Source organism: Xiphophorus maculatus, chromosome 21 (genome assembly GCF_002775205.1).
Source record: "Xiphophorus maculatus strain JP 163 A chromosome 21, X_maculatus-5.0-male, whole genome shotgun sequence".
NCBI classification, from domain to species: Eukaryota; Metazoa; Chordata; class Actinopteri; order Cyprinodontiformes; family Poeciliidae; genus Xiphophorus; species Xiphophorus maculatus.
Genome location: NC_036463.1, coordinates 11,060,505 through 11,082,223, shown reverse-complemented (window position 1 = coordinate 11,082,223; position 21,719 = coordinate 11,060,505). Strand labels below are relative to the sequence as shown.

General features: G+C 39.3%; 3 protein-coding genes across 5 annotated transcripts; 2 read left to right on the top strand and 1 right to left on the bottom strand.

Annotated features, from left to right (window-relative positions):
- Positions 1–311: 311 nt before the first annotated feature.
- usp12 (ubiquitin specific peptidase 12) lies at positions 312–10,322 on the bottom strand. The gene is made up of 9 exons (XM_005797854.2): positions 10,195–10,322; positions 9,185–9,265; positions 5,783–5,996; positions 5,439–5,674; positions 5,248–5,324; positions 3,745–3,828; positions 3,102–3,299; positions 1,605–1,683; positions 312–1,515 (listed from the first exon to the last, which is right to left on the bottom strand). Exons 1-9 carry the CDS (start codon positions 10,240–10,242, stop codon positions 1,414–1,416), a joined length of 1,119 nt encoding a protein of 372 aa, XP_005797911.1. The 5' UTR covers positions 10,243–10,322; the 3' UTR covers positions 312–1,413.
- A 636-nt stretch (positions 10,323–10,958) lies between these two features.
- On the top strand, positions 10,959–13,716 carry rpl21 (ribosomal protein L21). The gene is made up of 6 exons (XM_005797853.2): positions 10,959–11,044; positions 11,644–11,722; positions 12,314–12,375; positions 12,821–12,933; positions 13,287–13,437; positions 13,590–13,716. The coding sequence occupies exons 2-6, from the start codon at positions 11,656–11,658 to the stop codon at positions 13,677–13,679; spliced, it is 483 nt and encodes a 160-aa protein (XP_005797910.1). The 5' UTR covers positions 10,959–11,044; positions 11,644–11,655; the 3' UTR covers positions 13,680–13,716.
- Positions 13,717–15,462: 1,746 nt separating this feature from the next.
- gtf3a (general transcription factor IIIA) lies at positions 15,463–21,110 on the top strand. 3 transcript variants are annotated; one of them, XM_005797900.2, is made up of 9 exons: positions 18,258–18,919; positions 18,992–19,086; positions 19,159–19,255; positions 19,335–19,423; positions 19,504–19,577; positions 19,640–19,720; positions 19,800–20,032; positions 20,300–20,353; positions 20,431–21,104. In XM_005797900.2, the coding sequence occupies exons 1-9, from the start codon at positions 18,806–18,808 to the stop codon at positions 20,560–20,562; spliced, it is 969 nt and encodes a 322-aa protein (XP_005797957.1). In that variant the 5' UTR covers positions 18,258–18,805; the 3' UTR covers positions 20,563–21,104. The 3 variants fall into 3 exon arrangements, with proteins under 3 accessions (XP_023181807.1, XP_023181806.1, XP_005797957.1); XM_023326039.1 differs by lacking the exons at positions 18,258–18,919; positions 18,992–19,086; positions 19,159–19,255 and adding an exon at positions 15,463–15,624 and having other exon boundaries at positions 20,431–21,110; XM_023326038.1 differs by lacking the exons at positions 18,992–19,086; positions 19,159–19,255 and having other exon boundaries at positions 18,257–18,919; positions 20,431–21,107.
- Positions 21,111–21,719: the final 609 nt, after the last annotated feature.

Sequence of the window (21,719 nt, the reverse complement as noted above, 5' to 3'; positions counted from 1 at the left end):
CAACCATCAGCAGATGATGTGACTCCCAATTAATCACAGACACTAAAATAGACTTAACGCAATTTGATTTCCAAAGTTTAATTTCATCACAAAAGAGGACTTTGGACAAAATGAGCAAAATTTCAGCACTTTAAGAAAAGTACTTCTTAAAGTTATATACTGAACTTCTTTTCAGATTAAGGTAATTTAGCAGAATACAAAAACGGTTTTGATTTGATAAAAATATTTAGGAACACAAATGTTTTCTGGAATTCTCTATGCGTCTTTCTAGTTTAGAGGGCCACATAAAGAGTTATGGTGGTCCATAGACCTTAAGTTTGGTACAGTTTATTATGGAAAAGCATTCCATATTATTGTACAGTCAGAAATATATTTATTTATAGAATAATCTTGATTTATCTTACATAATACATTTTCGGAGGGGTGGGGAGTTATTGGTCATAATCAAAATAATTAAAAGAATCAAGGATATACAATAACATTCAAATTTATTGAGATGCATCTGTGTAGGATCTTTCGCTGTGCTGTTTACTGGCTCTGAATGGATTAAAAATAACTCCGGATGGAATAAAAATAAAAAGCAGGAGTACCAAAGTACACCACTAGATGGCGACGTCGAGTCTCCACATGAGTCATCAGTGGCACCTGTGGGACGCAGAAAGTGGAGCAGACGGTCCCTCAATCTTATTGGCTTTATTTCTTTTTCTTTAAAACAGAAAATGATCGCTTCACAACAGGCCTTTTCAAGCAACCCCCCCACCCTCACATTAAGCTTGCCAACACCTACAAAACAGTATCAAAAGTGCACCATAGTGTTAATACATCTTCTCCAAGTCTAACATTTTCCAATGATAATATCTTAATGAAATATTTATACAAATACCATTCTGTACACTAGAAATACACAGCCCAGTGCTCCCTGTAAGCGGGGCGCCCACCTCCTGTCCGTCCTCCGTCACGTCCATGACCCAAAAAAAAAACTTCCGTCACAGTTTAGGTTAACATTGTGGGAGGTGAAGACTCCAGGCCGATATTACATCATATGAATTAAATACCCACTCACCCGACACCCAAGGCAAAAACTAGAACAGCACTCAAACAGCCAGTCAAAATCTGTACAACCCTCAGTCGCTTCTTCTGAAAACAATCATGACACAGTTTCGTTTGTCGTCGTCTCTCTCTGTCCTCGCAGCAGCGGTGGATGAAGGGAAGCAGGAAAGGTATGGGAGGAGGAGGGGGGGTCAGCTGGTAAGTAGGGGGGACTGCCACGGCTGAGCTGCGGTGCTGAGAAGCCTCAGGTAGAAGCAGGTATGACGCCGTGCGAGTTTACAATCTGCTGCTCCCCCCCCCACAAAGTTAGAAGAGAGCATCTCTCTGGGATGATGTGGCAAAGCGCTGCGGTCCACATCTGGTTTAGTCTCTGGACTGGTAAAAGAGGATGTAGCCCGACTCGGAGTTCTTGGAGATCTCGGAGGTGAGACCGTAGAACTCTTCGATGGCCTGGGCGTCGATTTTCTACGAGAGCAGAAGCAAGACGGACGGCTCAGTTACCGAACAAACAGACATGAATCCTACGGGGGCTGAACACAAAGCAACCTGCTTACCTCTACAATGTCGTCATCAAACAGCAACCAGAAGTCATGACTTTTTACAATGGCGATGTAGTGACCCCTGTTTGGACCACTGGAAGAAAAAAAAAAAAAAGTTTATCCTTTAGAGCTACAAATTTACAGATTCAGCTTTAAATTTCTGAGGTTTTCAGGTAGTTTTAAAACATTCTGGACATTTGAGAGAAGAATATATTTCCCTAAAGTGTTTCAAAACTTGTAATGCAAGGTTTTTGTCATGTACAATAATTACATCACAATGGTTGATTTCAAAGTCTGTTCCACATGTTGCATACATTCCATATACTTCAAAAATTTTAGAGGAAATGTAAAACAAAAAAAAACTCCAACAGTCTTAATTCTCTAATATTTTGTTGAACCATCCTTTGATTCAGTTTCAGCAGAAATCTATTCATCCCAACTTAGCGACATTTCTCTTCCCAGATTCAATCCGTGTTAGAAATCTGCAGGCCTGAACAGGCAAATCTGCAGATCTTCTGTTAGATTTAATTTTGAACTAAATGGAAAATGAAACTTCAACTTTCTGGAAGATAATTGAAGGTTACAAGTCAAAACTCAGATTTACATGACTTCATCCACCTTGTCATAAACCCCAAGTACAATGTTAATCCAAATGACCTTCAACCATGATGCCACCACCACCTTGCTTCACTTTTGGTGCCTCATTTGCGGCCAAAAGGGTAAATGCATACTACATGCATTCTCCAAAACAATTTATGGAGGTTTTAACCAAGTTTTAACACCTGTTTTACAACCATGTATCTCAGTGAAGAGTTGCAGAAAAATAAGAAATTATTGCCACATGTAGAGAATGAATCCAGAAGTTGCCAGAAATCCCTGTAGCTCCTTCAGTATCAACTTTTTTATAGCAACTGACTGTGGAAAATGTGTATTGTTTCCACTATTAGACCTTACTGCTGCCTTTGAGGCAGGCAGCTGGCGCAATGGGTGGGAATCACAAGCTCAGTTCCATGACGGAGGTTTTTCTGTGAGGATTGGCGTCCCTACCTCCTCTAGTGCTGACCCAACATGTCGGCTGAAACTCTGTTCTTGGGCCTTTTGTTAATTCCCTGCACCTTTTTGTCACTGGAAACTATGCTTGGTAAATAATGGATTCTATTCCATTTATATGCAGATGAATGTCGAATCTACTTCCCCCTCAAGCAGTTTGATGCTCACTCTATTGAGCCACTTCTTGACTGATATGGATGGCTCTTAAATCACTAAGGGGTTTAGATGGGAGCTAGCTTGAATTAGATATGACATTTTACACAAGCAGGGCTCTTATCCCACTCTAAAGTTCAACCTTTCCCTCCGTTATTGTTTGTTTCGTTCAGAGCTCAAGTCCGTTTCAGCACGCACTTACTGAAAAACAGGCAGGGAACACCTTAAATAAACACAGACATACAAACTCCCACTCTCAGAGTCAAAAGGAGAGATGTTTTAACACCGGTTGCTCATTCACATGCTCACCTCCCACAATGCACTACCACAGCAACCAGGTCGTATAACCTCTCAGGATTGGTGGCGTCTCCAGAGGTGTTGAAGAGACGGAGCTCCAGAGGGAAGACAACGCGATAGGAGAGCTTGGTGTATCGCTGCAGCTGCTCCATGTACTTAAAGCGCTTCAGGTGCAGAGCCAGAATCATCGGCAGCTTCTTCACACGCATCCTGAAGGGCCGGAGATGAATGAAATTAACCGAGACGACGAACAATTTACAGTGGCTTTCACAATTATTCTCCAGAAACTTCAATGTATTTAGCTGGCATTTCAACATGAAGCACTGAATAATTTTGAGGTGGAAGTAAAAGGCTGCAAGATTTTTTTTTGACAAAAAAAAAAAAACTATCTTTAGAGGTTTTTCTTTATAGGTGCAGCTTAACCAGATTTACAATCTGGCCTACTCTTTGCAAAATAGCTCACTGGATGGAAAGCATCCTTCCTAGATGTGGTATTTTCCTCCAATTATCTCACGCTACTTTGTGTTGATCTCTCACATAAAATCCCAGTAAAAGTCATTAAAGTTTGTGGATTCAATGGGACAAAATGTGAAAAACTTGAGGGGCATAAATATTTTTGCAGGACATTGGACCCAACAAAATCTGCTCCACTAACCTCTTGTGCGCCTCCTGCTTGCTTCTACATTCCTCACAGTAGTATTTGTACTCACTGCACAGAGTCTCCGTGTTACTGAACCCTCTGAGAGGAAACAAAAGAAAAACAGTTAATCCAGGATCCACGCTTACAAAAATAATCCCACTTCTTCCTGGTGCCGTTTGTGTGTTCCCAAACAAAGCATTTTAGCTGCTATTATATTAAGTAGATCTTAAATCAAATTTTTTTTTTTTTTTATAACTTTAACCTTTTTGATAATACAGAAGTCCAAAAAAAGGTTTTTAAGAAGCTTATACCAACATGTCTGCTGTGAAAAATATGAAAAAGTAGCAAAGGAGCACCTTAACCAACGTGAAGGGAACTACTGACTCTGCCAACTTGGACTCTGGCTGGGTTAAAGAACAACCATGAAGTGGACTTCAAGTTAGTGGGGGGAAAAAACTGCTGTTTTTTTTCTTTTAGAGGTGCAGCTCAAATAAAATCAGAAATAAACTTATAGCCAACTACAGCACTGCTGACATTAGAAGAAAAACTTGAGGAAGAACATCTATATGTTTAATGGACAAGCGATACAAAAACTATTGTTGTTGTTGAAAATGTGTTTTTGGACAAACCCAAGCTGCGTTGCTAAAGTCTTTAGCCTCCAAACAAGTTCCTGTCAATTTAGCATCATTTCCTTTGCTTAACAGGTTTACAGTTGTGAGCAGCAGAAAAGATTTACTCTCCGTCACTGAACATTGGTGTAAGGGCACACTGACAGGACAGTTGATTTTGAGAGATCTTTTATATTTAATGCACAAATTCCACAATATTCCACATTCTTAATTCTGTGAGTTGGCCTCCGTTTTGCTTTGGTCTGGATTTGGACTGGACTCCGGACTTTGAAAATGGCTGCTATAAACCTTAACCGTTCAGCACCTGACGGAAGTTTCTGCCTCTAGACAGAAAAAGCACGCCTCACTGTGGTCTTATCTTGCTTACAACGATGCATTCAGCTGATTCATTAAAATAAATAATTGATTTTTTTTTTCTTGTTGCGTTGGAGGGAACTGCCAGCTTGACTCCGCTACACTGCATGCAAGACGTATAAACACAGAAGTGAGCAGAACCAGCGGTCACGCACCCCTGCAATCTAAACGAAAGGAAGAGCGAGGCCTACGGCTGTCAAACTCAAACCTTCCTGTCACACTGACAGGAAAAAGATTCCTGCAGTATTATCGTTTATTACAGATTACATTTTATTTTTCAAACGGGGAAAAATTATAAGAAATCGAGGTTGGTTCAGCATACATGCTGTTTTACCACAGGTTCCTGTTCTGCAGGAAATGACAAACAGACAGACGTCTAAAAATGACATCACATTAATTTATACTGTTGACACACAACCATACAGCGATGCTCAATAAATTTATCATTTCAAATGGAAGAAGCTTTAATTGCAATTCTTCAAAATTTCACAAGTCTGTTTCAGGATGCTTCAGTAATTCAGCAGCGTAGTTTTACCTGAGGCAGTGTGTGATGGAGGTATTCTGTTCCACATCCACAGAAAGGTCCAGAAAGTCTTCATCTTTGCTGCTTATCTGGAGAGGACAAAAAACATGTTAAAATGTCAAGATTTTTTAAATAGGATTCCAACTTTTCAGACCCCCGATAAAGAACGTTTAAGTCAGTGAAAATGTACGATGTGATCTCACCGTTTCACACGTGAGGCAACGCGTCTCATTGGTCAGAGTGCCTTGGAAGATCTCGTGGACCCAGGTGGGAGCAGGCGTGGCGTTGCTGTTGTTGTTCTGGGAGTCCAATGTGCCGTTGGCTAGACGACCATTAGACTTCTCCTGCTTCCTCTCCTCCTGCAGCAGATCTGCAATGGTGTTGAGCAGGTAGTTCAGGAACTCGTGGGCATCCTGCTGCATGTAGTTGTCAAACAGCTCTGAGGAGAGAACAGAACCGAAACTTCAGCACTTCAGCCACAACTATAAGAAGCTCTGGATCTTCATCTAAAACAGGTTGCTTTATTTGCATTTACTTCCCCACTCACCATTCTCCTTGCGTAGCCGTGTGATGAACTTCTTGGGTGGTATGACCCCCACTTTTCTCTTTTGGTTGGCGATACTGTGGAACAGGTCGGCCAGGCAGGTGAGCAGGTTCTCCTTCCGCCGAGGCTGACTGCGGTACGCCAGGATCTTCTCCCGAAACGGCCGGCAGAAGTAGAGAGCCTGCAGCACTGAGTTGCAGTAGCAAGTGTTCCCAAACTAAAAATCACAAAATGATGATTTTAAAAACATCCCATAGCCACAGCTGAGCTGCAATTGCAGCCAGATAACATATCCACCTCTTCACTTTGATTGCTGACCCATTTGAAAAATTTAGTTTAGATTGAGTGTGCGCCAGCAGCCTCTGCTCCATCAGAGCACTCCAGAGCCAGATGGTAGACGTACGGTAAGCACACAATAATCATGATGATTTTTAAAAGGCAGGCTAGAATTCTACATCAAAGCTTTGCTGCCTCTTACAACATAAAAGAGCAACTTCAAGAGCAAATGACGTATATCACAGGCTTATTTTTTTTAAGAATGTGTGTGTCCTTTGTTTGAATCATCTATCGCTACCTGTTCTGTTATATTTATAACAAAGTAAATCCACTCTGCACATGCATTGTTCATCTGTAACTCCTAGAATCCCAAAAGAAATCAAATTGCTTCTGGTCATTTTAAGCACAGCACGTCACACGACTTCACAACGGTAAAAAAGACACTTTTTCCAAACTGATCCCAACATACTTGAGTGTGAAAACCTTGAAGAAGCACAAACGTGTTCCATTTTTTGAAATTCTTGCAAAACTGGTTCCCTGCAGTCAGCACCAAAAAAACAGCAGAGAAACCTGGTGCAGCAGCAGCTGTGCGTGCAATCTGGACATTTTTCAGTGGAGAATATAGTGACAAGGTAAACCACTAATACAAAGAATAAATGCTCTAAAGATTTATTATATTTCTTGAAACATTCTTACTGTTTTCTTATAGTTTAAAACAGATTAATAATGTTCATCTTAATATTAACTAATAGCACCAAAGGTGTGCACTGCAAGCAGTTATATTCCAGCTGAACACTGGATCATGAAGCTGCTTCCCTGCTCTGCAGGACGTTTGCATTTAAACTGCAGCATTAATTTACCTACAGCAGCGTAATGTAAAAATATACATCACATCAAAACATCACATCCACTTCAGTTTGCAAATCAATGTCAGAGAACGAGCACTGATGATTGCATCCTAATGATACTTTGGCCTAATTTGTGTTAAAAGCTCCAGCAGGTGGTGAAATGATATTTCTCATGCGTTTCCCTGACTGCACTGAGGAACTGAGCAGCTACACCGCTCTTGCTCTTGTTTTTAATTTTATCAATGGCAAAATGTCATAAACAGTTCTACAGCTTATTTTCCCCAGGAGAATAAAAAGCTACAGTTATCCATAAAATAACAGTAGTACCAAAGAACAAAAACAGAGCTCTTGTTCAAGTTTGGATTTTCCCCTTCTGGAAGTTTGGAAAAACCAAGTTCCAATACGCAATTAAATTCAGATTAAATTCAGCCACCAGCAAAGCCACAGGAGTCCCGACATTACAAAAACCAAACATGTAAGCAATAATATTAGCAGGACCGTAAGCTTTTAGTAGATTGAGTTTTCAAGAAAGCATCAGAGTACTGAAGCTGGCTTATAGTTCTCCAGTGTTGAAAATTTCTTTTCAGCATCTGGACAAAATCAACATAAGTTAAAATTTTTAATAAATTCCTGACTAGGCTATTTTAGATAAATACAGATACTATAACCCAATTTGTCAGCAATACCTTCACACACAAAAAAGTATTTTTGATCTGAAATCAGTTCAGAAATCTTGTCCAGTTTAACACCCATAGTTACAGAATTTTGAGAAAAAAATAAAGGTCAGATTGAGATTTTATCTAATCTAAAGTCATTTCCATTGAGTCGATGTAAGATTGAGCCTCTACAATGCTCCTCACTCTCAGTTTTTATTTTCCATACTTATCTAGACATGGAAAATTTAAAAATAAGAGTCACTTATTGTCAAAACTGCATAACAAGCCCATAAGACACACTGCTTGTTGAACAGGAGGGAGTAATGCAGTCGACAATTCCTCTTTTGACTTAAATTTCCCAGGTTTCTTGGCTCACTAGTAATGTTTACATAAATAGGTTTCTAAGAAATTACCAGTAGATATTTATGGTCTGAGAAAACACACAATTCCACCATGTCACGATTTGTTCCAGCATCTGAGTCACATAAATGCATAAAACACCGTCATGAATCCATCTTCCTCGTGTTCGGGTTCTGCATTTTTATTGTTTTTGTCTTAAACAAACAGACTAGGTATGAGCTGCTATGAGATTCTCACCGAAAACCTTTAGTAGAAATGCCACAATTTCACAGTATTAATATGAAAACACACAAAAAATGGATTTCATGAGTTTTTATTTAAAAGGCAAAAGCAACATTTATTCCTACCGTTGCTAAAATAACATACGGTAGGAAAATGTTCTAACATTTATTTATAGTTCATTTAATTTAGATACAGACTTAAATAGAAACAGATTAAAGAGTTAGTTGTTTAGCTCTTGTGTAAAGTATATGTTCCTTTTGAGAACCAAACTCAAGTTATGTTTTCCCAAAAGTCATAGATGATCTCAATATTTTCCCCTGGGAGAAGAACTTATTGAGCAAATATAGTTTTACAAATATTAAGGCTATTTGCCTGGAATACAGCTTTTCTTTCAGAGTGCAGCTTAACAACACACTGAAAGAGACAATCAACCAATAATTAATTTTATTATTGAAGCAGAGCTTTTCTGAATTCATTGAGGAAGAAAACTTGCTTTCAGTGTTTATGACTGACTATTTCTTTCTGTAATTGGTAGAAATGTGTTCCACATTTTGCATTTTACTCAACAATCGCTGAATCTCCAGCATACCAATAATAATGCTTTGTCTTATTGATTGTCTATATATATCAAAGTTCTCTCATATTAACTAATTAAGCAATTCAGAAAAGTAATCCATGATTAATTCATTTCAAATGTGTATTCATAAGAGAACATTTTGAATAAAGAAATATTTAAAAACTTAAATGTAAAAGAAAATTTCTCCAGTGAAGAGGTTGTATTATATCCACAGTGACAGAATCCTTTTTGGCATTTCTCTAAAGAATGTGGCTTAGCAACAACAACAACAAAAATCTCAAAACAATCTTCTTTTCCTTGTCTTTTTAAAATGGCACTTCCTCCTGTGACAACTTCTAAACTAAAAGCACGTGCTGCTGCGAGGAGAGTCGACTCCAGGGACATTGGATATATATTTAATGGGAGGAAATTAAGTCAGCTTTAAATAAAGACACATGATCCAACAACCACTTTGTTATTCACTTACATTGACCAGGCCAAAGTAGTGCTCATTAACAGGAAACTGCTCAGATCCAATCTCTTTCTCCAGAGCAGAGGCATTGGCGCCCTGTAAAAAGTGCAACACACACATGTAAATTTCACCAACTCTTAATCAGTTTAAAGTTCATCCACGACTTAAAAAAATAAAACACACATTATTCTGACAATGAATTTGAATCGATCCTTTCAAAACAACTTTTATTCAAATAAAATAAGATAAAAAAACACAAATACTTGGCATTCCTCTTTTGTCACTAGAGCAAATTATGCATAATTTTCAAATGACAGTAAAGGCAGATATGTCTGCAATCCCACTATTCCCAGGGGGATTTAAATGCAAAACCGTCTGGGTGAGTTTTTGTGAGTTTTCATACCAAGGAGATTATAAAGCTTTGAATGATCTGAAAGGAGCCCAAAGTCAAGCCGCAGAAGGAAGAGAAGAAATAAAACTGGAGACGGAGAACACAACTACCGCAAATGTCGTCATTGCCCACCTTATTAATATATGTTATATGGTTAAATGCCAGTGCAATATCTTAGTTTCCGTGTTCATTATTTTCTCTAAATATAATATAGGTTAAGTGTTTGTCTCCCTTAAGTCATCCATTACCCAGCTGCTCCAGTTGTTGACAAGCAGAAACACTGATTTTAGCTACAGATTAGCTGGTTAGCTTTGAATCAAAACGTCAGCAGGTGCACTATCACCGTCTTCACATTAAGTTTCGACAGACATGACCTAATTAAGACGCAAAGCTTAAGCAAAGAAACCACAAACACTCGAAAATGTCCGTATTTAGCCTGTAACGAAAAAAAAAAAAGAGTGCGGAGGAGAAGACGGTGGGTGGCTACATACCGAATATTGCTTGCCTAGCACAACCAACATTAACTGCTTTCATTTCTATTCCTAGGGCTTAAATAGATGGTAATGGTATAGTGGTGGTTTATGAATCAGCAAATAATCTAAATAATGCCAGCATGTGGCCGCTGTGCACTCACCATGGTACAAAAAGAGGCAAATTTTGAGACTGTCATTAGGATTTCCATTCGGCTAGCGCCATCTTCCAATATACATCCGCGCGCTGACAGGACTGGGCTGGATGTCCTCGTGAGGAGACGCTGCTGAGCTCGCGACTGCTGCGGACAAACAGCCTGAAGAAGACAAGAGCATTCACTGCTAGCTGCTTCCGTCTTCGTTTAATTGCTACGACCGCAGGCTTCTCGTTGCGTTTCAATGTTGGCACAGTAGTACTAAACATCAACACAAACTTTTTTTGACTTGTATATGCATATATAAATAAAAGAGCCAAACCATAGTTTTTCATAAGACAGAGAAAGGTTAGAACCAAAACAAGTGAGAAATATCTCCTTCCTGGAAATTTTTATTGTGGTAATGTAACTTGCAGATTCCCCGCTGCGTCATTAGTCTTCAGTAACCTTCGGATATTGTTCGGATATTTCCGTGATTATTTATTTATTTGTTTATTTATTCCAACAAAGCCAATTTACTAATTGTATTGTACGAACAAATGTATCAAGTATTGTCTACAGTGGTGCAGTGTTGCGGCCAACCTTTGAGATTGGTTGTCAAATAATTTCAGACTTTGTCAAGTAAATCATTGTTCCTCCCAATTTCATGTGAAATGCATACCTATAATTACTGTATATTTGAATTTTATTTAAAAGAAAAACACACACACGAAACACCTATTTAGTTATTAAAATAATCTAATTTCTTTGTTTTAGTTCAGGCAATAGGACTTTCTACCTGAATCCTACTTCACAAGGCGGAGTTTGGGGGCCTTTACTCTCTCTTTCCGCCGTACCCGCCATCTTGTAGAGACCGGGGGTAAGATGTTCTCCGTTTAAATTGTTATTTTCCTCTTTATTGTTATCTGATTTATGCATAGTTATGTCAGTACGGTCGCCGGAGATGTGTATTTACACGCTACAGAAATGTTATTGGGTGGAAAATAATCGCCGAGTGTAATTTTGTTCGCTAATTGTGATCATGAGGAGCAGCGTGGCTCTCCATGCGGCCCTGTCTGCTTCAGAAGCACTGGATAGAAGGCTTACTTATCCTCTGAAATACATTAAATATATAGTAAATACAGTTAACGGGGTTGTAGCACTAATGTTCTCATAAGACATATTTAGAGGTATGGACTACGGTGATGAATTGATTATCTCTGTAAACTCCACATTGTTTTATTATTCTGCAACGCAGCATACGCAGCTTTGGTTAAAATGGCAATTTGTTAAAAGAAAATTTCGAAATTATGATTTTATAATATAGCACTAAATTAGATGCTGTAAAGAGTTTTTCGTTGGTGGGAGGGCACAACTATATTGCTATTTATGTGTTAAGCTACATAAACATTGACTTTTGGTAACATGTTTGTTGTAGACGGTGCATTTCGTGGGTTATTAAAGTCTATTTTTCCTCAGTTATCAGGCATCATGACGAACACCAGAGGCAAGAGGAGGGGGACCAGGTACATGTTTAGCAGGCCCTTCCGCAAACATGGTGAGTAGCTGGTTAAAGTTGATGTCTGGGTTCACAACTGGTCTGTCAAACTCTGGTCCTAAAGGGCCGCTGTCCTGCAATGTTAGATATGCCCCTGGTCCATCACACCTGAATCAGTTACCTGAATCATCTCCTAAACATCCATCGACTCTCTAATAACTCAAAACATTTAATTCATGTGTTTTGAAGCAGGACACTGAGGACTGTTTCATGTTTGTATCTTCAAAAAGAAGCTTAAAGAATAAAATATTTTTACCTTGGAAAATGTTTAACAACCTTGTAGGGAGTTTGTGTGAGGACAAGTGTTAGATTTGTGTTTTTATTTCTTTCAGTATTCTAATTGTATGTTTATACATTTGTTTAACCTAAGCTACATGTTTCGCCTCTTATGTAATCTTGAAACATTGAAACAAGGTAATGAAATGGTGCCAAGTTGAAATTTTATTATTTCAGTAATAACCCAAAATTATGTAGCATTTTAATTGTTCAGCATTATGGGGACCTGTACACACGCTTGAATAGTGAAAATGAGCATTAAAAAAATCCTAATCATTATTTTAAATGTTTGCATTATTTTCCCCTACTCCGCAGGCCCAATCCCTCTGTCCACATACATGCGCATCTACAAGAAAGGAGACATCGTAGACATCAAGGTGGGATATTGCATATTCTTTTCTTCTGTATTACATATATTTAAAACTTTTAACATCTAGAAAAATCTTCAGTGTAGTCATATAGAGAATTTTAGTGCTTATGAATTTTCAAAAAAGCATAAAAGGGTTTGAGAACTAAAACGTGCGCAATGCTCCAGGCAACATATCTAAGCAGCTCAGTAAAGCAGTGAAATGGCCTTTTGCATTGAGCCGTTCTGCAACACAATTTCACCACAATCCTGCTTTAATTAAAGCAACACACATCAACAAAAACTGACAACAGTGTAGGTATTTTCAAAGAATAATCAAACACTGAGGATAGACAAAGCAAAAATCTACAGTTTGTTGGTATTAAAAGTGTGGAATTTTAAAAAGAATAAATATTGGTAGCTACTGGACTCCATGTTGTGATGGTGGATTCATCGTCATGTGGGTGTTTTTCCAGGGCACCGGTACCATTCAGAAAGGTATGCCTCATAAGTGCTACCACGGCAAAACAGGACGCGTCTACAATGTGACTCAACATGCTGTCGGCATTATTGTCAACAAGCAGGTCAAGTAAGTAGAAAATGGTTATTCTGTTTTACTTTAGACTCTGTAGAAGGGGAGCTGTGTTCTTTGCTCTGAGGGATGAACATTTGCCTGAACCTCTGGTGTGTTTGTTTTAACTTTCTAAAACCCCCATCTTCACTTTGCCACCTGGATCCTCTCTGTCCTCAGTGGTCATTCATGTGGGGGAGAATAGCTCATCCTCAGGCACCCCGGTCTAAAGCTGGTCTTTGGGCTTCGGGTTGTTTTGAGGAGACATCACAGGACTGCAGCTTTGCAGGGCATTGCAGACGAGTCGAAGCTGAAGCCACTCACTGCGGCAATGTTTTTATACCTGTGTCTGTGTTAACTTTCCTTTTCAGGGGCAAGATTCTGGCCAAAAGGATTAACGTGCGCATTGAGCACGTAAAGCATTCGAAGAGCAGGGACAGCTTCCTGCAGCGCGTCAAAGAGAACGAGCGCAAGAAGCTGGAGGCCAAGCAGAAAGGCACCTGGGTGGAACTGAAACGCCAGGTATGATCTGATCCTGAGAGGTTTAAGTGGAGAACAATATATGTTACAGAACTGCATTCAAAGCACCAAACCACTGCATTTCATTTCCTCCACAGAGATTTCACACTTTGTATGTTAAGTGTTATTGACTTTATTTTTGTTTTCCTCCTCAGCCCGCTCCTCCTCGTGAGGCTCACTTTGTCAGCACCAAGAAGAACGAGCCCCAGTTGCTGGAGCCAATCCCCTACGAGTTCATGGCATAAAGTGCTCAAATTAATAAAGATATTTGTACACATCCCATCTGAGATGTTGTCTTTGTGCACGCCTTTTTAAATGTGAAACAGCTGTGACGGGCCCTCACTCGGTGATGATTCTCCTCCTTTGATTTCCATAAAATGAAATCAAATGCACCTCATTTCACCGGCGAACTGAGGGTGATGGGCCTATGTCACAAGCATTTCATATTGTTTGCACCAACCACATAACTAGGAGAGAAACACAGACAGGGCTAATGCCTTTACAGATGTCTAGCTATAGCTCTCCAGACTGCAGTTTTCTCATTGGTCAGAGCAGGACTGCGGTGGCCGGCTTCAGTCCTTGGGCTTTGAGAGTTCTGCATGTGTTGGATGTTCGCTTGAATTAGATGAATTATGCATTTTGAATTCTCTGCTGTAACGTAGCTGTGTTGGAGCACCTAAAACATGGAGGACACTGGTCCTGGAGGTCTGGAGTCGGACATCCCTGGGAGAGACGAAAGTTAAAACAAAAGCTATTAGGAGGAGAGTTGTGTAGAAGTTGTAACTAATCTGTAAATGTCAACTTTCTTAAGTGTTTTACTTGTGAAATATTTTGAGATGCAGTAACTTCTGAACAGATTCAGAAACGCACTTTAGTTGTATATTTACTCCAAATAAACCTCTCCTAAACTCAATAAAAGCGAAAACCATAAATCCTGAAAAGCAATTTTTCAGTCTTAATTTTTGCATAATTGAAAGAGGTTAATTTTTACTGTAATTAAACAAGCAAACTACAAAATCTTCAAATATTGACAGTTTTAAAAATATTAAAATAGCAAAACTAAGTATCTTTATAAAGATTGATCCTGTACGACCAAGAGTTGCATAGTTTAGTAAAAAAAAGTTTTAGAATCACTTGCATTATCATAAAGCTGTTCAACTAAATGTAACAGAGCAAATGTAAGTCATGTGCTCTCTCAGGACTTAACCTGAGAATATACGTAGCTTGTAATAATTGCAGCTGTTCAGGAAACTGCAGGTTCAGATGATTTAATACCAACGCTCCAAACCGAACAGTTTACATCATTGGAAGTTATTGCATCACTTAGCTTTTCTTGTTTGTCCAGCAGGGGGCGGTGCGCACCATCTTGTCTAACTCTTAAGAGGTCCAGCTGCAGCTTTACTATTATTGATATGAACGATTATTGCTCTCTGTCTTAACCATTCAGATAGTGTTGGCTATAGAATAATCTAATCCATGTTTGGGTTTAATCAAATTAGATGGGAAGTGTGTTTTCCTATTTAATGTAAAAATATTTGGGTTATTTCTTTTTTGTGTGTCTTGCTCCGTTTAATAAACGGAAATAGTATAATACAGAGCCAAGTCTCTGTTGGTGTGGGCCACTAGATACGTGCTGTTTAATCAGTGGAGGCTGAATGGCTGGTTGGTTATGTGACAAATAGGTTATCTCACCCCATCTCAGTACTTTACCCAATATTGACACAAATTAGGACCAGTTTGCTGAGATAAGGCGGCTTAGGAAGGAGGAGAGGACCAAAGGATTCTTGTGGCAAAAACTAACCTTCTTTTCCTTGCGTGTTTTTTGATGTTTTTAAAAGTAAACAGTAGAGAGGTTACAGTGGCCAAAGTATTGACACCCCTTAAACATTTTCAAATTTTATGTGACAGGTTTATTTTCAAAGTGCAAAGAAAATGATTGAATGAAGTGTGTTTGTGAACATGCATTTTATATTCTAGTCTTACCACAGATGCAGTCTTGACAAATCAGTTTAGGTCTGAGCTTTGGCTAGGCCATAGGAAATTTGAGCTAAGCTATTTATTTATAGCTCTGGCTGGATGTTTAGGGTCCACCTCCAACTGAAGTCTTCTGTCATCAGCTTCCCTGTCCCTGATGATGAAAAGCATTCCCTACATCTTTATGCTGCCATATCGTTCCATGCAAACGGACAGGTAAGGTGGATCAACTTCCACAAACAAGCTGAGTTTATATTCAGATTAAATTATAGAGGCAGACTCTAGCATCTTGACAACTTCTGAAAAGGACTGGTAGTGTTAGATTTAATTTAAGGGGATCAGCGGAAAAGAGCCTAAATACAAATGCATGCCACACTTTTCAGACTTTTACTCGGAAAACATTCTGAAAACAGTGCATCCTTGTCCTTCTACTCTGCAATTATTTGCAACTTTCTGTTTGTCTTTCACATGAAATACCCCCCCAAAAAATCCCCACACTGATGTTTGTGGTTGTCACATAAACTGTGAAATACTTTAAGGTTTACAAACACTTTACAATGCATTATATTTACAAGAGGATGATGAATCTTCTAATATGTGACAAATTAAGGTGCTTCTATAATTGAACGTGCAGAGGCTTTCCGTCCTGCTCCTCTGTAACCCTGCCGGCCTGAGGTCAGTAGATTCAGACACCAGCCTTATCAGTACAAAGTAATAAGTGTCCAACAACCCAAAGAGATAAAACCAGGAAAAGCAGATGGAAAAACAAGATGCAATCAATCAATGAGCAGGCTGGCAGCCAAAGCCCTTGGTATTGATCGGCACGGTTTGGATCCAGCTCGTAGTATTCAGATAATGTTATCTGCACAGCTTTGTCTTGTATTCTCCCACTTGAAAAACGAATATGAAAGAACACGTTTTAAAGCAATCGTCTCATTCACTCTAACATAAGACCCTTTCCCCCCCATCAACATGATCGGTTACTTTCTCCCTGTTTTTCCATGTGCTCTTTCAGATTCTCACTGACTCATGGAAGTTACTGATTGAAAGACGAAAAAGCACGTAGTCTGAGGGGAGAGGGAGAAAGCAAAGCCAGTTGGTAGGTGGGGCTGAGAGAGGGAGAAAGAGAGAGACCAGGCCTGTGGATAAAAGCTGCGGAGCACTATGAACTCCTTAATCACACACGTTTGACACACACAGATTGAGTCTGTCAGCTCAGCCAGCAGCTCAGAGCAGCTGTATCGACCTGGGTCGTTACACATTAACAACACACACACACACACAGGCAAACAGTAGATAGTAGGACATGAACACGGTTTGTTTTGTGGAGCTGCTGCATAGCGTGATATCCCAATATGAGCTCGCACCATTTCAAATCACCTGGACTAGTCTGAGTAAGAATGCGGCATGTTAAAAATAAACACCATAGAGGCATAACTGAGAAAATGAAGAAGTTAACATAATCAACCCTAATTGCTCCATGAAATAGAGCATCAGCAGTCGCTCTGATGCTTGTAATGTTTGGGATGTGCTTAAGGATGCAGGAAAATCCCACCGCTTGCCAAACAGAGCTGCTGCATGCTGTATCTCTGTGTGCGATAGGTGGGGTGAGAGTCTTGTGTGGTTATCAGGGGCAGCCAGGTGTAGGCGCAGGGGTATATGTGGCTATCGGGCCAGCTGTATTGATCCACTCCCTGACGGCGGTGGTGGTAGTGGGGGCGCCGGATGAGGAGGGGAGGAGGAGGCTGATAACAGGGTTTACTGGATCCAGGCATGCTTACCTGAGAGCGTGGGAGGGCGCTGAGCTAACGCCCAACGCACACTCAATAGGCCTCATTCACAAAAGTCAGTCAAAGGTTTCACATGAGGGCAGAGCATGGGCGCATAAGGCGATCTGGAATGTTTGGACAAGTAGATAGCGTCTCTGGATTGGCCACCACTTTTTTTTTTTTTTTTTTTAAAGGATCAAAATGACATACGCACATTATGTTTAGTAGAAAAAAGTGTGCATTTGTTCGATCATAATATTATTAATTAATAAATGTGTATACTTTGCAGCTACAGTTCTAATCTGGTGGCTAATTCAATCAATTAGCTGAATTTGATTGTGCAGGGAAAACTGAAAAGGATCAAAACTATTTTAAAAGACAAAAAGTACAGGGAACAGTTCAGAAAATGCAATTCTTATGTAAAAGTACCTATAAAATGCAAAATATTGAAAACAAAACAAAAAAACCTACCAAAAGATTTTAGATACTAGAAAGTATGAAAGACCTTAAATCCTTAATAAATCTGTGTAATATTGACAAATTCTGTAGAATAACAGAAACCCAATAGAAATATACAAATGCAACAAGAAAAATCTACAAAGAAATTATAGGGCAAAAAAAAAAATGCAGCATATGTAAAATGACTGAAAACAAATTAGAAAAGTCAGAAAATCAGCAAAACAATTAGCAAAGAGACAAAATAGAAAATGAATCAGAAAATACTTGACAAAGATCCAAAAACAGAAACCAGACGTAAACTGAAGTAACTTCTGTAAACGCATGTACCAATAAAACTCCCTAAATAAAGTCATACAAAATTGACAAAAACTTCTCTAAAAGTTTTTTATTATGAAATCAAAAAATGTATAAGATTATCTAAACATTTGCATGCTCAAAAAGTCTCATAAACCCAGGAAAAGACAGAACCAAACTGAAAAAAAAAACTAAGAAACTCTCGGTTGTTTACAATAAAGAAATAAATGAATAAAGACACACCCAAATAAAAAAGATTCAAAATTTATTTCATTTGCTCTGTTAAGCAATTATAGGATTTTAATTTTTTTTTTTAAATATTTATTTGTTATTAATTTATTTATTTTTACTTATGGGCCACACTACACAGAATCTTGTTAGGAACTTTTTTTTCACAGCAATAAATCACACCTTCAAAGGAGATGCTATTAATAGAGAGATAAGATTAAGATTAGGGCAGTAAAATCTCAATGTGTCATACTGATGCAGACAATCAGACGCCTTTTTTCCTCCTGCCTGTCACCACATGGATCAGGAGTTCAGGTCACATTCAACAGGAAGCCTGGCTGACATTTCTCCAAAGATTGAGTGGAAACAGAAAAAAAGGGTAGATATATACTATATGTTATATATATACATATATATTACTATATGTTTCTATAAGTAAATCTGATCAGAGGGTCTTCTGAAATATATTCTCCTGTTTGTTTAGCTTAAAAATGGCAGGACATTCCTTGTCTGAATGGAATGGTACATCCCAATCAGATAAATGAAGCCCAGGTGGAGCTGGTGGTTGTGGGTCATTGAGTGTCCTACCAGTTTTCACAAACCCTTGTTTGAGAAAACAGCACAAAACCTGGCAACTGTTATTAAGGATGGGTGAACGGTTGCAAAGTCAAAACGCGTACGTTTGCTCTTTTTCTGATTGCAACGCCACATTTAGGAAGTCGTGGAAGTTAGAGGCTCATCTGTGCAAACACACTGGATTGGTAAGACTGACTGCATGATGCTGCCTCCTGTTCGCCCTGCGTTCTCAGTTGAAGCTTGTGGGTTTGTCTTAGAAACCATTTTCCTGTGAGAGCTGCGAGAAGAGTTTCTGCGCTCGCTATGAGCTCACCAGGCATGAACGAGTGCATAGCGGTGAAAAACCACATACGTAAGATCCACAATTGTTTAAAATAAGAAAGGTCACCTTCTGGGTGTCGTTAGTTACCAGCCTGGTTTGCAGGTGTCCCATGGATGGATGTTTGGAGGCCTTTGCGAAAAATGCCACCATGAAGAACCACATTACTCGAGTCCACCAGCACCAGGAAGACAGATATAAAGTACAGCTGTTCACCCTGTTAATTAAGATAAAAATTAAATTTTCTGTTTTGCTCATGCATGTTCACCCCGCCCCTGTAGTGCGACTATGAAGGCTGTGGAAAGGATTTCAGCAAGAAGAAACAACTAAAAGCTCACAAGTGTGAACATGGAGAACCATTGGCTTTTCAGTAAGTGGATATTGGAAACATTCAAAATATGAAGAACTGTCAATATTTTTCTCTCTGCATAAAGGCTTCTCTTCTTATAGCTGCACATTCAACGGATGTGGGAAAGACTTTCCCAGTCGAGAGAAACTGAAGCATCACGAGAAAGTTCATCAAGGTTTGTTGACTTTTTTTTTTTTTAAGAGTTACTCTCTAAAACTGCTGCCTCTCGTTTTGCAGGTTACCCCTGCAGCTTTGACCTGTGTCCTACCCTGAGTAAAACATGGACTGAATATCTAAAGCACAGAGCCCAACACAGAGGTACAGTATGTACGCCTTTCTATGCTCATGCACTTTTTTTCCCTGAACTTCAATTAAAAAGAAATAAATTTTTTCTCAGAGAAGCTCGTGTGTGAAAAGTGCAATAGACTCTTCAACAACAGCTGGTTTTTGCGCCTGCATGAGCTGCGTGCGCACTCTGGGGAGAAGAGGTACTTCCTGTGCCCCAGAGAGGGCTGTAACAGGAAGTTCACCCGCCGTGTTAAACTGGAGAGTCATGTACTGGGAGACCATGAAGGGAAGAAACCCTTCTCCTGTGCATATCCTGGCTGTGGGAAGAGCTTTGCCTTGAAGGTAAGGGACAATGATGCAAAATATCTTAACTTGAAGCTATTTTTAGAGCCAGTCTACCAAAGAGTGATCAGTTTTTGCCTTCCATTTGATTTAACAGGTCCTAAATATTGGCCAAACTCTTAGGTTTCAGTAAATTCACCTGTATTAGGGCAAATGTTACTCTTTATGAAGCCATGGAGAAACCCTTAGCTTTCTGACTTGTTCAGAAACATTACATGGATTGATTAGTTTTGGACAAAATGATACTCCAAACTTTCTGCTCAACAGGAAAGCTTATGGCGACATGGTGTGGTTCACAACCCTGCAAAAAGAGAGCTGAAGGTAAATTATGCATTTAGTCCTCAATTTCTTGTTCATATGATCATCATTAGGTTTATATTTATTTGCACTCCTTTCAGAAACGGAAGCCTAAAAAGGACAAGCCCCCGCAGGTTGCACAGGAGGCCACCCGGTCAGCTGCAGATGATCAAGAAACCGGCAAGCTTGCTGCAAAGCTGCACAGTACAACTCTGGAGGAAAACGTATCTTGAATCTTACTCATTAGTCTAGGGTGACCTTTAATTGGGGAGCATTCATATACTTCCTACTGATTCTGAAAGTGTGAATAAACCCCCCTATTCAAAGCATAACAAACAGTCTTCCTACACCTCTTTTGTGCTAAAGCTACTAATCCAAGTCAATGTATGGGTAGCTATTGCTACTATTGTAGAAATAATTAAAAAAAAAAAGTATGCTCTTGCTGAGAATAAAGGGGTCAAAATTAAATTGGGGGTGGAGAGTAGTTATTGCCATGAAATGTAATGCTCTTCAGTGCATTTGAGGCACAGCAGCTTGTTTAAATGCATGTTTTTAAACATTTTCTGGGAGGGTAAGGCAAGATGGATTTCAATTTCCATTTAACTCTTTAAAGCGATTAAGGTAAAAGTTGCTTCAACTTTTCATCAAGTTTCAATCACAAACTTCAACTGGGTGCATTTTAGTGGACATGTGAGTAGTATAATGTGAAGTGTATTTGGTCACTGAGGGTAAATACTTGGATCACCTTTCACCAAGTCTCCTGGTTTACAAATGTACCAGCACATTCTAGACAAATCTGCCCAAATTATTTGACATGTGCATCAATCTGAGTCTTGCCACAGACTCTCAATTGATGAGCTGAAACTGCACCATTCCAAGACAGGAGTATATCTCTGACCCAAACCATTGTATCGCATTTTGTATATTTCAAGTTGTCCTGCAAGAACCTCTGCAGGTCAGCTTGAAGAGGTCATTGAAGGCTGTCCTGGTGGTAAATCTTACTGCAGCCAATAAGATTATTTCAGTATTCCCCTCTATTAAATCATCCCCACTGCAAAATGCTGCCACCACGTTTCATTTGGATGATATGCAGTGCTAGTTTCCTTCCACACAGTGATTTTAGTCAAGGCAGACTTTTTGTCCACATGTTTGTGTCCCAACATGGCTTGAGGCAAACAGGTTTTCATTATGGCTTCTTTCATGCTGTCCTTACACTCACTTACCAATTATGGTAAGTGAGTGTAATCGGGGGCAACATCTTCTTGCCTCCCTGCTCTGGCTTCCTATTAACTTGATTAAATAAAAAAAAAAAAACTTTTAATCCACAACCAGGCCCTTAAATTCATTCTGGACCTTTGAGATCCTCTAGCTTCATCTAGGATTCTGGTTT